General features: G+C 41.9%; 1 protein-coding gene across 7 annotated transcripts in view; it reads right to left on the bottom strand.

Moving 5' to 3' along the window:
- The window catches only part of LOC115105935 (tyrosine-protein kinase Fer-like), a 56277-nt gene that overhangs the window by 6198 nt on the left and 35883 nt on the right, over window positions 1-14196 (bottom strand). For 6 of the 7 annotated variants that reach the window (XM_065007535.1, XM_065007531.1, XM_065007534.1 and 3 more), the window contains 9 exons: window positions 14158-14196; window positions 13076-13265; window positions 12220-12315; window positions 11348-11554; window positions 10537-10659; window positions 8978-9034; window positions 8711-8826; window positions 7905-7999; window positions 7667-7790 (listed from right to left, as the gene is read on the bottom strand). The exon at window positions 14158-14196 is cut by the window's right edge and continues 84 nt beyond it. In XM_065007535.1, coding sequence (XP_064863607.1) covers window positions 7667-7790; window positions 7905-7999; window positions 8711-8826; window positions 8978-9034; window positions 10537-10659; window positions 11348-11554; window positions 12220-12315; window positions 13076-13265; window positions 14158-14196 — 1047 coding nt within the window. The remainder of the gene's footprint in view (window positions 1-7666; window positions 7791-7904; window positions 8000-8710; window positions 8827-8977; window positions 9035-10536; window positions 10660-11347; window positions 11555-12219; window positions 12316-13075; window positions 13266-14157) is intronic. The other variant, XM_065007537.1, reaches the window with a different exon arrangement.

The following is a 14196-nucleotide window of genomic DNA, read 5'->3' as shown; positions in this document are numbered from 1 at the left end:
CACCGGTTAGTCCAGGTAATTGAGGTGATATGTAGATGTAGGTAGAGTTAAATTTAGTGGTAGAGAGAGAGACTGTTTATGACAGATGCTAGCCATATTGGCCGACAGGAATACTCATCATGGACATTAACATTTTCATATTAACAATATGCCATGAAATAAATTACTGAAATAGTAAGCAATCAGGACACCTAAAACCAACCAGATTTGTAACAGTTGGGGAGCTCCACTACCACTGTCCATGTTAAGGTCACCATACTGTCTAATCTGATCATGTGAACATTTCTACTTTGCAGAGAGAAAAGTAATCCACCAGATTTGGTTGGCCCTGCTGCAGGTGGCTGGGATGACCCGGTACAATGTGTGTGTGTGTACACTACAGGGTTGTGTGTGAAAATGTGTATGCCCCGTATATGCGTGGGTGCGACATCCATGCGTACACACTCGCAGGACAGATTGCGCCCTGCATCCCTCCCATTTCAATTTCATAGCACTCATCTGCAGCCCCTCTGTGAGAAGAGGCCTACAGCTACGCCTGTATTTTTCAAAGCGCTTCTCCTGTCATTTCTGCTGACTGCCGGCACCGAGCCACAGAGTTGGGCTAAATTAGGCTGTCACTCAGGGAGACTGGCCCCGGTGAGATAAGTAAGAGCAATGCACCGGAGATGATTTGATAGCCCCGCTGTGCTGAGATAAATGTAAGACTGATTGCAGCTGCAGCACCTCTCTCTCTCTTCTTGCAACTGTCTGGATTGCTGGAGAAACTAGTTTTGACCTGAAAACACAATCTCAAATTGGCCAGGATAGAGCGATATGGCTCAGGGCTTGGTGTGTTACCATCAAAGGTGACAGTATTGTAAACTACATTAAGCAGAGAGAGATACATGTTGTTCTCTCACATATCTTACTTTAGGGGGCCTCCTGGCATTACAGAGGGGAAGACATTTCATGGGGTTTAAATTCAGTTAGATTTGTAAATCAAATCTAATTTTATTTGTCACATGCACCGGATACAACAGGTGTAGACCTTACTTACAAGTCCCTAACCAACAATGCACTTAAGAAAAAATAAACGTAATGATTTACTAAAATAAACTGAATAATAAATAAATAAAATAATATATATATATATATATATTAAAGAGCAACAAAAAAATAACAGTAGCGAGGCTATATACAGGGGGTACCGGTACAGAGTCAATGTGCGGGGGCAGTCAAGGGAATTGAGGTAATATGTACATGTAGGTAGAGGTAAAGTGACAAAATGCATAGATAAGGTGAATTCACCAATTTGTAAGCCGCTCTGGATAAGAGCGTCTGCTAAATGACTTAAATGTAAATGTAAATGTAGCTAAACAGAGTAGCAGCAGCATAAAATGGGGGTGGGGGGACAATGCAAATTGTCCGGGTAGCCATTTGATTAGATGTTTAAGAGTCTTATGGCTTGGTGGTAGAAGCTGTTAAGAAGCCTTTTGGACCTAGACTCCGGTACCGCTTGCCGTGCGGTAGCAGAGAGAACAGTCTGACTAGGGTGGCTGGAGTTTTTTACAATTTTTAGGGCCTTCCTCTGACACCGCCTGGTATAAAGGTCCTGGATGGCAGGAAGCTTGGCCCCAGTGATGTACTGGGCCGAAGTCACTACCCTTTGTAGTGCCTTGCGGTCGGAGGCCGAGCAGTTGCCATACCAGGCAGTGATGCAACCATGCTCTCGATGGTGCAGCTGTAGAACCTTTTGTGGATCTGAGGACCCATGCCAAATCTTTTCAGTCTCCTGAGGGGGAATATGAGTTGTCGTGCCCTCTTCACAACTGTCTTGGTATGTTTGGACCATTCTAGTTTGTTGGTGATGTGGACACCAAGGAACTTGAAGCTCTCAACCTGCTCCAATACAGCCTGTTGATGAGAATGGGGGCGTGCTCGGTCCTCCTTTTCCTGTAGTTCACAATCATCTCCTTTGTCTTGATGACGTTGAGGGAGCGGTTGTTATCCTGGCACCAGACTGCCAGGTCTCTGACCTCCTCCCTTCAGGCCGTCTCATCTTTGTCGGTGATCAGGCCTACTGTTGTGTCATCGGTAAACTTAAATGATGGTGTTGGAGTCGTGCTTGGCCATGCAGTCATGGGTAAACAGGAGAGGACTGAGCACGCACCCCTAAGGGGCCCCCGTGTTGAGGATCAGCATGGCAGATGTGTTGTTACCTATCCTTACCATCTGGGGGCGGCCCGTCAGGAAGTCCAGGATCCAGTTGCAGAGGGAGGTATTTAGTCCCAGGGTCCTTAGCTTTGTGATGAGCTTTAAGGGCACTATGGTGTTGAAAGCTGAGCTGTATTTAATGAATAGCATTCTCACGTAGGTGTTCCTTTTGTCCAGGTGGGAAAGGGCAGTGTGTAGTGCAATAGAGATTGCATCATCTGTGGGGCGGTATGCAAATTGGAGTGGGTCTAGGGATTCTGGGATAATGGTGTTGACGTGAGCCATGGGGGGACACTCTTGACCCAAACTGCTACAAACCTATATCTATCCTACCCTGCCTTTCTAAGGTCTTCGAAAGCCAAGTCAACAAACAGATTACCGACCATTTCGAATCTCACCGTAACCTCTCTGCTATGCAATCTGGTTTCAGAGCTGGTCATGGGTGCACCTCAGCCACGCTCAAGGTCCTAAACGATATCTTAACCGCCAACGATAAGAAACATTACTGTGCAGCCGTATTCATTGATCTGGCCAAGGCTTTCGACTCTGTCAATCACCACATCCTCATCGGCAGACTCGACAGCCTTGGTTTCTCAAATGATTGCCTCGCCTGGTTCACCAACTACTTCTCTGGTAAAGTTCAGTGTGTCAAATCTGTTGTCCGGACCTCTGGCAGTCTCTATGGGGGTGCCACCGGGTTCAATTCTTGGACCGACTCTCTTCTCTGTATACATAAATGATGTTGCTCTTGCTGCTGGTGAGTCTCTGATCCACCTCTACGCAGACGACACCATTCTGTATACTTCTGGCCCTTCTTTGGACATTGTGTTAACAACCTTCCAGGCAAGCTTCAATGCCATACAACTCTCCTTCCGTGGCCTCCAATTGCTCTTAAATACAAGTAAAACTAAATGCATGCTCTTCAACCGATCGCTGCCTGCACCTGCCCTCCTGTCCAACATCACAACTCTGGACGGTTCTGAACTAGAATACGTGAACAACTACAAATACCTAGGTGTCTGGTTAGACTGTAAACTCTCCTTCCAGACCCACATCAAACATCTCCAATCCAAAGTTAAATCTAGAATTGGCTTCCTATTTCGCAACAAAGCATCCTTCACTCATGCTGCCAAACATACCCTTGTAAAACTGACCATCCTACCAATCCTCGACTTCGGTGATGTCATTTACAAAATAGCCTCCAATACCCTACTCAACAAATTGGATGCAGTCTATCACAGTGCCATCAGTTTTGTCACCAAAGCCACATATACTACCCACCATTGCGACCTGTATGCTCTCGTTGGTTGGCCCTCGCTTCATACTCGTCACCAAACCCACTGGCTTCAGGTCATCTACAAGACCCTGCAAGGTAAAGTCCCCCCTTATCTCAGCTCGCTGGTCACCATAGCATCACCCACCTGTAGCACGCGCTCCAGCAGGTATATCTCTCTGGTCACCCCCAAAACCAATTATTTCTTTTGGCCGCCTCTCCTTCCAGTTCTCTGCTGCCAATGACTGGAACAAACTACAAAAATCTCTGAAACACTTATCTCCCTCACTAGCTTTAAGCACCAGCTGTCAGAGCAGCTCACAGATTGCTGCACCTGTACATAGCCCATCTATAATTTAGCCCTAACAACTACCTCTTTCCCTATTTTATTTATTTTGCTCCTTTGCACATTCTTCCACTGCAAATCTACCATTCCAGTGTTTTACTTGCTACATTGTATTTACTTTGCCACCATGGCCTTTGTTTTGCCTTTACCTCCCTTTTCTCACATCGTATATATACTTGTTTCGACTGTATGTTTGTTTACTCCATGTGTAACTCTGTGTCGTTGTATGTGTTGAACTGCTTTGGTTTATCTTGGCCAGGTCGCAATTGTAAATGAGAACTTGTTCTCAACTTGCCTACCTGGTTAACTAGTTGCTCCTACCCTCTACTTTTTTGAACATTTTGTTAAAAATCGCGCAACATTTCAGCGCCCTGCTACTCATGCCAGGAATATAGTACGTTCATATGGTTAGAATGTGTGGATAGGAAACCCTCGGACGTTTTTAAAACTGGTTAAATCACGACTGTGGCTATTACATAACGTGCGTTACATCGGAAAGCGCAGGAAAACCTGATCACAGAAAATGGAAATAAATATCCTTGCGCCACTTCCAGCAATTGTTAACAGTGAGCCGAATTAGATAAGACCGAGCATTCAACTCCCACAGCATCCCCATGTTGTCTAGAGTCTTGTGAATTGAATCCTCTTTGATTCTTGGTTGAACCGAAACAGGGGCACCACTTACCTCCGGTCTCCGCCCAGATCATTCCGGAAGAGCTCTCTCGTGAAATTTTTTCCAAGACGACAGCTAATGATTTTGACATCGCCTATGGATGATTTTTATCGCTTATTAACGTTTACTAATACCTAAAGTAGCATTACAAACGTATTTCGAAGTGTTTTGTGAAAGTTTATCGTCTACTTTTTGAATTTTAAAAAATGACGTTACGTTGTGAAATCGCTGTTTTTTCGTTTATCACACAGTCTACATATAACGATATCTTGGCTTTATATGGCCCGATTTAATCGAAATAAAGACCCAATAGTGTTTATGGGACATCTAGGAGTGCCAACAAAGAAGATGGTGAAAGGTAATGACTGTTTTCTATTTTATTGTGCGGTTTGTGTAACGCCGAAATGCTAATTATTTTGTTTACGTCCCCTGCTGTGCTTTTGTGTTGTAGTGTATTGGTGCATGCTATCAGATAATAGCTTCTCATGCTGTCGCCGAAAAGCATTTTAAAAATCTGACTCGTTGCCTGGATTCACAACGAGTGTAGCTTTAATTTGATACCCTGCATGTGTATTTGATTAATGAACTTTTGAGTTTTAACTAATACTATTAGCATTTAGCGTAGCACATTTGCATTTCCAGAGCTCTAGTTGGGACGCAAGCGTCCCAAGTAGAGGCAAGAGGTTAAATAAATAAAGGTGAAAAAAAAGAAGACCAGCCTAGCTAGGCTTCATGCTAGGTTAAGAACAGTTTCATGTATGAAGTCGTGTATCATATATAGAAGTAAAAATAAGAACTGAAATTATATTCAAAGCATGAGCAATCTCTTGAACAATAGACAGATAGGGCTGTATATCGTATTTTACTACATACCAGTCTTAATGCATGGACTGGTTTGAGCTTTTACTTTACCATCTATAAGGGTATTTCAGTGTTTAATTTGTTAAATGTGATATTTTACTCCGTTTGCTACTTGAGTCTTCTTTTCTACCCGTCCTCCTGCTTCCCACACCAAGCCCTGCCCCGTCACTCAGGGAGAGCATGTGGTTGCTCAACCACGGAGTCACAAGCACTTTCTCACCATTCACTCTGCATGTTCAGATAGACGCAACAAGATGACAACAGTGCTGATTTCCACAAGCTTTCTAGAGTTACATTATTCATTTGTGTACCTTACTGTCTGCAAACTACCGTCTGCTAGTTTGTCTTTTCTTAGCAAGTTGTGCCTTGTGGATAAAATCAATTGTGTTAGCCACTAATGCTAATTGTTCATTAGCTGGCTTGCTAGCTAGCTTGCTAAATGTACTTCAGCAAACGTAGCTAGCTAATATAGCATGGTAGACAGATATTTCACCGGATGTGTATGTATCCGCTTAGCGTTTCCACGAAGCCAAGTGTCAGGCAGTGGGAGAAGCTGGAACAAGATGGATTTCGATTAAACATTTGATCTCAACCAAGTTCTGTTCCCAAAACTATAATCTGTTACGAACAGAGTGGACTAAAGTTTAGAAGGAGTGCATGGCTAATTGAGTTGCACACGCGTTCTACAGAGTAGGCGTTCCCTAAAGTAAATATGCAAATGTTTGCTACGCTGAGCCAATCGGATCTTGCATGTTCGTGCTTGGTTCGGCCCAGCTCCTTGCTTGTTCTGCCCACTATGACTCATGTGTTCCCATTTGAAACAACGGGCTGTGGTCTATCTTGGTTTAGTTATCAAACTTTGGTACCAGTGCTGGTGTAGGTCTAGACAAGCATGTTGTTTGTGCAACGGCATCGTCTAAATCAGAGAGGAATAGAGTTCGCCAGCTTTTAGTCCAAAAACCCGGAAATAAATTTCCTCTGGTTCATTCAGCCATCCCTATGGGCAAAGAATAGGGTTTTTGGATAAACCCCAAAATAAGGTCTGAGGTTAACATGACATTTATGAATTATGAAGCGTTGGTGTGCATTTTTGAGAACATAAATGCTTCAAAATTCACATAAATTGACGTTAGCTGATGAAGATGAACTCATAGAACAAAACGTATATCTCATAAGCCTGTGTTTACCACTAGAGGTGTGACAAAGGGACAATTTTGCTTAACGTTTAAATTGCAATTTCTAACATCGGGTTTTCCTTTAACACGATAACAAAAATTCAGCTGACTTTTCGGAAAATTCCACATCAATTTACAATGCTGAATAACGGTCCTATTAAATATGTATGACCGCTGAACACACACTTTCAGCCTTAGCGTTGAGACAGAGCAGGCAAGCCAGAGTAAAGGAGAGAGGCAGAAGAAGGCAGAAGCGTACTCATATGTTTTGGTAATCTGCATCTCGCAATGTCTTGTTTTACTACATGCCTTGCAAATACACCCAAGAAGTCTCTTCCTCTCTGGTTTAATTTGAATTACACAACTTCCCCAGGACTTTATAGCCTATTGGCTATAACAAGAAAATAATGTTTTGTGATAACTGAACTGTGATTTTAATTAAGTGAAAAAAACAACATTGTTTTCAGTTAGGGATTTTTCTTAACACTAAGGATCCCAACTTTGTTTAAACGTTTTAGCGTTCACACCCCTATTTATTCAAAAAACTTCCAAAAACTCCATTAATTTCCCCATAGGCTTTGACCAACGAGCCATGGTTGAGTTAGGGCCTACAAAAAGATGCCATTACTATTTATCTCTATAAGCGAAGCATGAATATGTTAGCTAGCTACATGAGGACAGAAAACATGTAATGTAACATCTAATTAGGGTTCCCTGGAAACACTTTGGTTCCTTCCCTCTCAATAATTCATCCCTGGTTTATTCATTCCTTCTCATGTCAAACAACGTATTCAAGGTGCTGCCCACTATATTCCAACTAGAAAACTAATTTTTGCCCATTTCATGCAGACCTGTGTGGCAATGTGTGAAAATGATAATTTTTGTTTAAAGTTGGATTGAACTGTATATGGAGAATGATGAAAGCCCCATTGAAATCACTTACAATTGCTGTGTTGCCACCCTAGGGTTATAAACTACTCCAAGTATATTTAGAACTTTTAATATTCACAAATGTGAAGAAATGTTGTGATATGATATTTTGTCTATGTCTCCTATCCCTAGTTGGAATACTCTATGGAGAATAATAAACATACAATATTCCAGATTGATGTTGACAACGCTAAAACAGGCGAAGATCTCCATACCTGTGGATACAGTTTTTGAGCTCAAGGTAAGCCATTCCTGCAGCAGCATCTAAGGAAAACTTCACCAGCTGTTTGATCTTTAGGTCTTCCTTCTTCTTCCGTAGATACGACAAGAAGTCCCCTCCTTCAAATAGGATATAAAATGTATATTCACATTTGTAACTGTGTTGTAAACACAATTTACTTTGGAAATTGCACACTAATATCGAGTCCTAAAAAGTTATGCTACAGGACTTACCTGACACTAGCTCCATCACAATGTAAATAGGCTGTCGTTGTGTGCAAACGCCTATCAGCTTCACAATGTTTGCGTGGTCATATTGCTTGAGGATCCTGAAGAAACAAGTACCAGTATGAGATAATTACATAACTGTCAAATCTCTAAACACTAGATTAAAAGCGTGTGAAGTAAAATAATGTTTGATTTTATTTTTATTTATTCGTTATTTTACCAGGTAAATTGACTGAGAACACGTTCTCATTTATAGCAACAACCTGGGAATAGTTGCAGGGGAGAGGGGGGCGAATGAGCCAATTGTAAACTGGGGATTATTAGGTGACCATGATGGTTTGAGGGCCAGATTGGGAATTTAGCCAGGACACCGGGGTGAACACCCCTACTCTTACGATAAGTGCCATGGAATCTTTAATGACCTCAGAGAGTCAGGACACCTGTTTAACGTCCCATCTGAAAGACAGCACCCTACACAGGGTAGTGTCCCCAATCACTGCCCTGGGGCATTGGGATATTTTTTTTTAGACCAGAGGACACCACTTCCAGCAGCATCTGGTCTCCCATCCAGGGACTGACCAGGACCAACCCTGCTTAGCTTCAGAAGCAAGCCAGCAGTGGTATGCAGGCTGGTGTGCTGTTGAGATGAGTGAACAGACGTTTCAAGGTACTCGATGGGACCTGCAATTAATTGACAGCAGACATTTTCATCTTCTGATCGGAACTGGGACATGTGAACCTCTCACCTGGCATGATATGAACTAGGACATTCGGCGCATGTGACAAATAAAAATGAGATTTTGTCGTCTAACCTGGCTTCTGATAGGAACTTAATCTTCAGCTCCTGTGGAAGATCCTCTTTACATGTTTTGACTGCCACAGGAGTCTTGTCCCGCAATGTTCCTTTGAATACCTCACCAAAGTTGCCCTAAGAACAAAGAAAAACAGAGATACAGTAACAGAAGTTGGTTTAATCAAACATATATTGACATCAATGATGATGAATGTCAAAACTAATCCAAGATAATATCTGTCCTACAGATGTGGTGAAAATGAAAAGGATATCTAAAATCACTCACTTTGCCAAGAAGCTCTCCAAGAGTAACATCCTCATGGTTGAGTATCCATTTTTTATCCTACAAAAGATAGGCAATTGTAAACACAAGACACAGAACATGCACAAACAGTACAATGAAAACCATACAAAGCTACCGTGTAACATTGGAGCACCGACCGACTACTTTATATTCAGAATTACTATAATCCGAGGCACAATTACAAAAAAAAAAATCTACCACAAAAAACCTGGATGCCTCAAAAACATCAGAGAAGTCTTTCCATCTTTGGCCCAGCTCAACAAAACATTCCAATGTCTCATCCAATAACACAATGATCAAATCCAAATCGCATTCTTCCAAGAGTGAGGTGGTGCCTAATGGTCAAATTTCACCGCTTTGCCATGAAGTGCTTGAAGAAAGACCATTTAAAAACACTTATTATTCCCAGGCTTCAGCAGATCCATTGCAGTAGTAATGACAACAACCATTAGCCCCGTGTTGGTGATGGCTGAGGCAATTAAAACACCATTATGTTCATCACCAGCGGGCTAGCTGAGGAGGACTCGAGGTCTTCTCTATGATTAAACCTGGCTATTGACAGTGTTGGCCTATTTTTGCAACACAGAGCGGATATTAAAAAGACATTTGCACTATTATACATGAGAAATGTGTCCTGAAAAACACCATACAGGTCTGGAAACCAAGAGTTAATACTGTCAATTAGGCCAGGGACCTCACAATACGATATTATCAAGATACTTAGGTGCTGATACGATATGTATTGCGATTCTCACGATTCTATATGTATTGCGATACAATACTGTGATTTCATTGCGATTCGACGTACCAATCACATCACTCATCACATGTCTGCTGCTGAGGGATGAGAGCCATGAGAAAACAAGTTTTGATCAGTAATGGGAAAAAAAGTGTTGAAAGCAAATTGGATCCTTATTTAAATAGAATATGGAGAACATACTGGAGTTCTGGTGCAGGTACAGCCAACTAGCGCAAAAATTATATTGCGATATTGTCAAAATGATACAGGTTGTCAAAAATAATAACCTGATATTTTACTGTACATATTTTTCCCCCATCACTACCATCGTCAATGGGTAAAATAGCAAGGTGTCTTCTGGAGCACAGTATGATCACTGTCATTCCAAAGAGAACAACCTGGTATTGTAACTGGTATTGTAACTGTCTGAGAAGCTCTATTCTAATACTTTTGAGATTTTTTTTAATGTTTGATTTAAAAAAAAAAGAAGAAGAGTGTAGTTAGAACTTCCAACAAAAAGTTGTTCAACTGTGATCACAGCACTTTACTGATTCAAACTAAAATATTTAGTTGATGTCAAAAGGGCTTATTCATGGCCATCTATTAGCCTCCTGCCACAAACACCACAAGATAATGTACAACCTAAGCATATTGATGAGTTTCACAGTGTGATTAAAGGCCTCCATGACAGCTTGATGGCTTTAGCAATAATTACATTCCCACCCCTGTTGTGAGACCACTCATTGACTTTAGATCTGAATCACAGGGTGTATGAACAAAGATAGGAGAGGAAATATTTTACCTTGATGACTGGGTTTAAAAGCACCACCCCAGACTTCTTGGTAATAACTTGCTTTGAAGTGTAATGGTGTTCAATTAACTGAGGAATGGTCGGGAAGCCAGTGCCTTCAAAACGATACTGGTTCTGTGGACAAAGAGGAGGCAGAGAGCATGGGATTGATTCATTACAAAGTTGAGTTGGAAGCTTTTCGAATCATCATCTTTTGTGTTACGGAAACAACTTTACAAGCAATCACGATTAGCCGTCATCTGAACAAATTAAATTAAAAACGCATCAACCATAGAATTTATGAATTTTGTCTTGCTGCTTTTTGTTCTATGTTGCTCTGTCTGTATGCGACGTCTTGCTTGTCCTATGTTGCTATTATCTATATTGTAATTGTTTTTAATAACCTGCCCAGGGACTGTGGTTGAAAATTAGCCGGCTGGCTAAAACCGGCACTTTTACTGAAACGTTGATTAATGTGCACTGTCCCTGTAAAAACAAAATAAACTCAACTCAATTCCTTGCCAATTAATTTCCGTTTCCACCAAGGTGCCTGTGATCTCTCGTCTCTGTGTCTTAGTAACAGACACAAAGCAACCATTGGCTGACGCACATCACATCAAATATACCTGACTACACCTTTATATTTTGTCTCGTTTACTGCTGAAACCTAGTGGCTCTGCAGTGAGACAAACACCTAGCCTGGTCTCAGATCAGTTTGTGCCATCATGTCAATTCCTTGTCATGCCAAACATGACTCAAAAAGATATTGGACCAGGCTAAGAAACGCCTTTAGTTTATTCAGAACTGAACAAGTAGAACTCACGTCTGCAAACTGGATGATGAAGTGTCTCCGCTGTCCCTCTGAGAAGACAGACAGGACGTACTCGCCAGGCTTGCCGTGGCTCTCCCGGACCAGGAAGTCTCCCTGCTCTTTGAGCAGCTCCTGGGCCTCGGTCCTGGGGATGGCCCCGTGGTACCACTCCTGGTCCCCCAGGGGCTTCTCACTAGTTGGGATCACGTCGAAAAACTGCTGGATACGCACAATGGAATGATATGACGATGATTTGAAAATGAAAGTTAGGGATCAATAATCAATTCCTGTTCAATTTCTAATCAAGAGAGCTATAAGATCTGTCACTCCACTCAGATCAAAGGCATCATTTGGATGATACACATATAAGAATATTTTGAAGATAAATACACAATGCAGAGGATGAGAGTACTAGAATTAATGGTCAATAGGGAATTGTCAATGTAAATAGGAGTTGGGTTTCAGTTCAACAGCTGTTTAGAATCTGTGGAATGTCACTCCTGAACTCAGAGCTACGTGTACCATGTTGTCATTGGTCTGTACATTGAGTTGGGAGCAGGATACTGGTTATTTGGCCATTGGCCCAGTGGTACTGCAAGGACTTATGATTAGTAAACCCCAGGCTAGGGTGGGGGGTTATAAATGGCATCCTGTTCCTTTGTTCTGTGGAGAAATGCTGAGGACAGAGGAGACTGAACATCTACCTACCAGCATAACATCTTGATTTGTCCTTCTCAAATAAACCCATTTTTCTCCCCTGATTTGTTTTGGGGTCTGTGTTAATGAAGAACATCAATTGCTAACACACAGGTTAGTTTCCACACTCACTACACAAGAACACAAAACTTTTAAAATCTGTTTTTTTAACAGACTTCAGAACTTACCGATGATGAGCCAAGGACTGATTTGGGAGAGCGGAGGATGCCGGCTAAGGAATGACGTAAGGTGTCAAACTTTGATGTCCTGTCTTTGCCTTTGTCCTGAAAATACAGACATATGGTTGAAAATCTGTTGAGAATAAACAGTTGAGCAAGCCGAATACAGTATACTATAGTGTATAGAGGTTTATAGCTATGGCAATGTGCTTACACTGCCCTCCTCTGCTCATCCAACTCTCTGCAGAGAGAGCTAGAGTTGAAAGGAGGCTCAACAGCACCACCATATCATCTACCACATACTGCAGTCAACAAAATGCTTTTAGATTGACATTTCAGTGACATTTGATGAGAAAAGTTGTTTTTATTTTTTTTAAAGTTTTAATGAAAGTTCAAAGATTCAGCACAACAGCATCCTTTAGATTAAAAAAAAAACAACTGATTTGCCTGAATGAGTATGTTCATGGAGACAGCAGAAGACAAAAACATTCTGGCCTATAACTATTCAATGAATAGTAAGCAGTAAACTGACACAGTACCAGTATGTGTATAGAAGTAAATATCAGCCGCAAAAGTATCTAGGGCTAACAAAATCATCAAGCTACATTTTTAATCAACAAACCCTATACAGTATCTCTGAAAAGGTCAGAGACAAAGAAAGAGGAGTTCATAGTAGGACAGGCTGAGTGGAAAGTGCTGCATTCCTTCTGATTACAAAGGAAGTAATATCCCTGAATCCACACTGATGTCCTCCGTTCCACCATGGTTCACAATCACATATCAGATTGGATTCCGACTTGACAAGTAAGTCCTTCCTATCAAAAACCAACAACGGTCAACTCCACAACAATAACCACTCACTCACCATGGAGTTGACGGAGCGCGCGTCGTCCTCGTAGTTAACCATGGGGGGAGGCTCCTTGCCCTCGTTCTCCTGCATCTTGTGGTCTAGCAGGTCCTTCTGGGCGCCCAGCTTGGCTTCTGTGCAGCGTAACAACTGGACCGTTTGCCTCAGCTCCTCCAAAGACTGCTTCTGACTGAGCAGCAGCACCGCACTGATGGAGGGAGAGATGGAAAGAGAGAATGAGTGTGGTGTGAGAGACAGGGAGAGAGAAGCGGAGAGATGGGAGAGACAATGTGAGAGTGAAAAGATAGAGAGATTGAGACAGAGAGGGAAAGAGAGAGAGAGAAAGAGGTCAGGCTCTGGCGCTAGTCTGAAATCAAACAGTATTACAACTACTTAATCCACCTCTCGGAACAAGGATGTGGAAAATGATTTTCTAGTTTGCGTTCCACCAGAGGGATATATAGCCTACAGTGAACCGCTGAGCTGTTTCTCAAAACAGTTTAGTCAAACACACAACAAACATTGCTGTGGAAACAGAGGTCCGTTTTTAAAAGTGACGCTTGCCACAGAAGGGATAAAACCTAAAGGCACAAAAAACAACTTCTCAACTGTTCTAATCAAATGACCATCACTTTATTAATGTTTTGAAAAAGAGAACTTCAGACAGGATAAAAACGAGCCTAGGCCATACAACCAGTCTTCATCCTTAATCACACCTGTAGCTGAGACTACACATGGGGATGACTGGACAGGCCTGATAATATCATCGTATTTTACAGGGGATAATCCAGCAGACCCTGAAATTTGTGCTGAGCCCTGTGCTACAGACATAGCTCTGTCTATTGTACCCTGTCCGCCTCAATGAACCTTCACATCATTCATGCTCCTAGAGTTAGATCATGGCTAATCGGGCTTCTTAGAAACAACGACAAACTTGGAATCTATTAAGATAGTCACTAATGGTCTCTGTTGTTATTGTTTAATGGCACGTGTACAACTGAAAGCCATGAGATTGAGGAAAACATCTAACACATGCTATGGGAGATGCTTATCGAGAATTAAAGAATCATTAGAGCTGTATTGTTATGGTAGCAACGTACTCTGACTTCTTTTCACATGTTTTGGTGGACTCATCAAGC

Source organism: Oncorhynchus nerka, linkage group LG22, assembly GCF_034236695.1.
Source record: "Oncorhynchus nerka isolate Pitt River linkage group LG22, Oner_Uvic_2.0, whole genome shotgun sequence".
NCBI lineage: Eukaryota > Metazoa > Chordata > Actinopteri > Salmoniformes > Salmonidae > Oncorhynchus > Oncorhynchus nerka.
The sequence above is the reverse complement of the archived record's forward strand: the minus strand, read 5'-3'. Positions and strand labels throughout refer to the sequence as shown.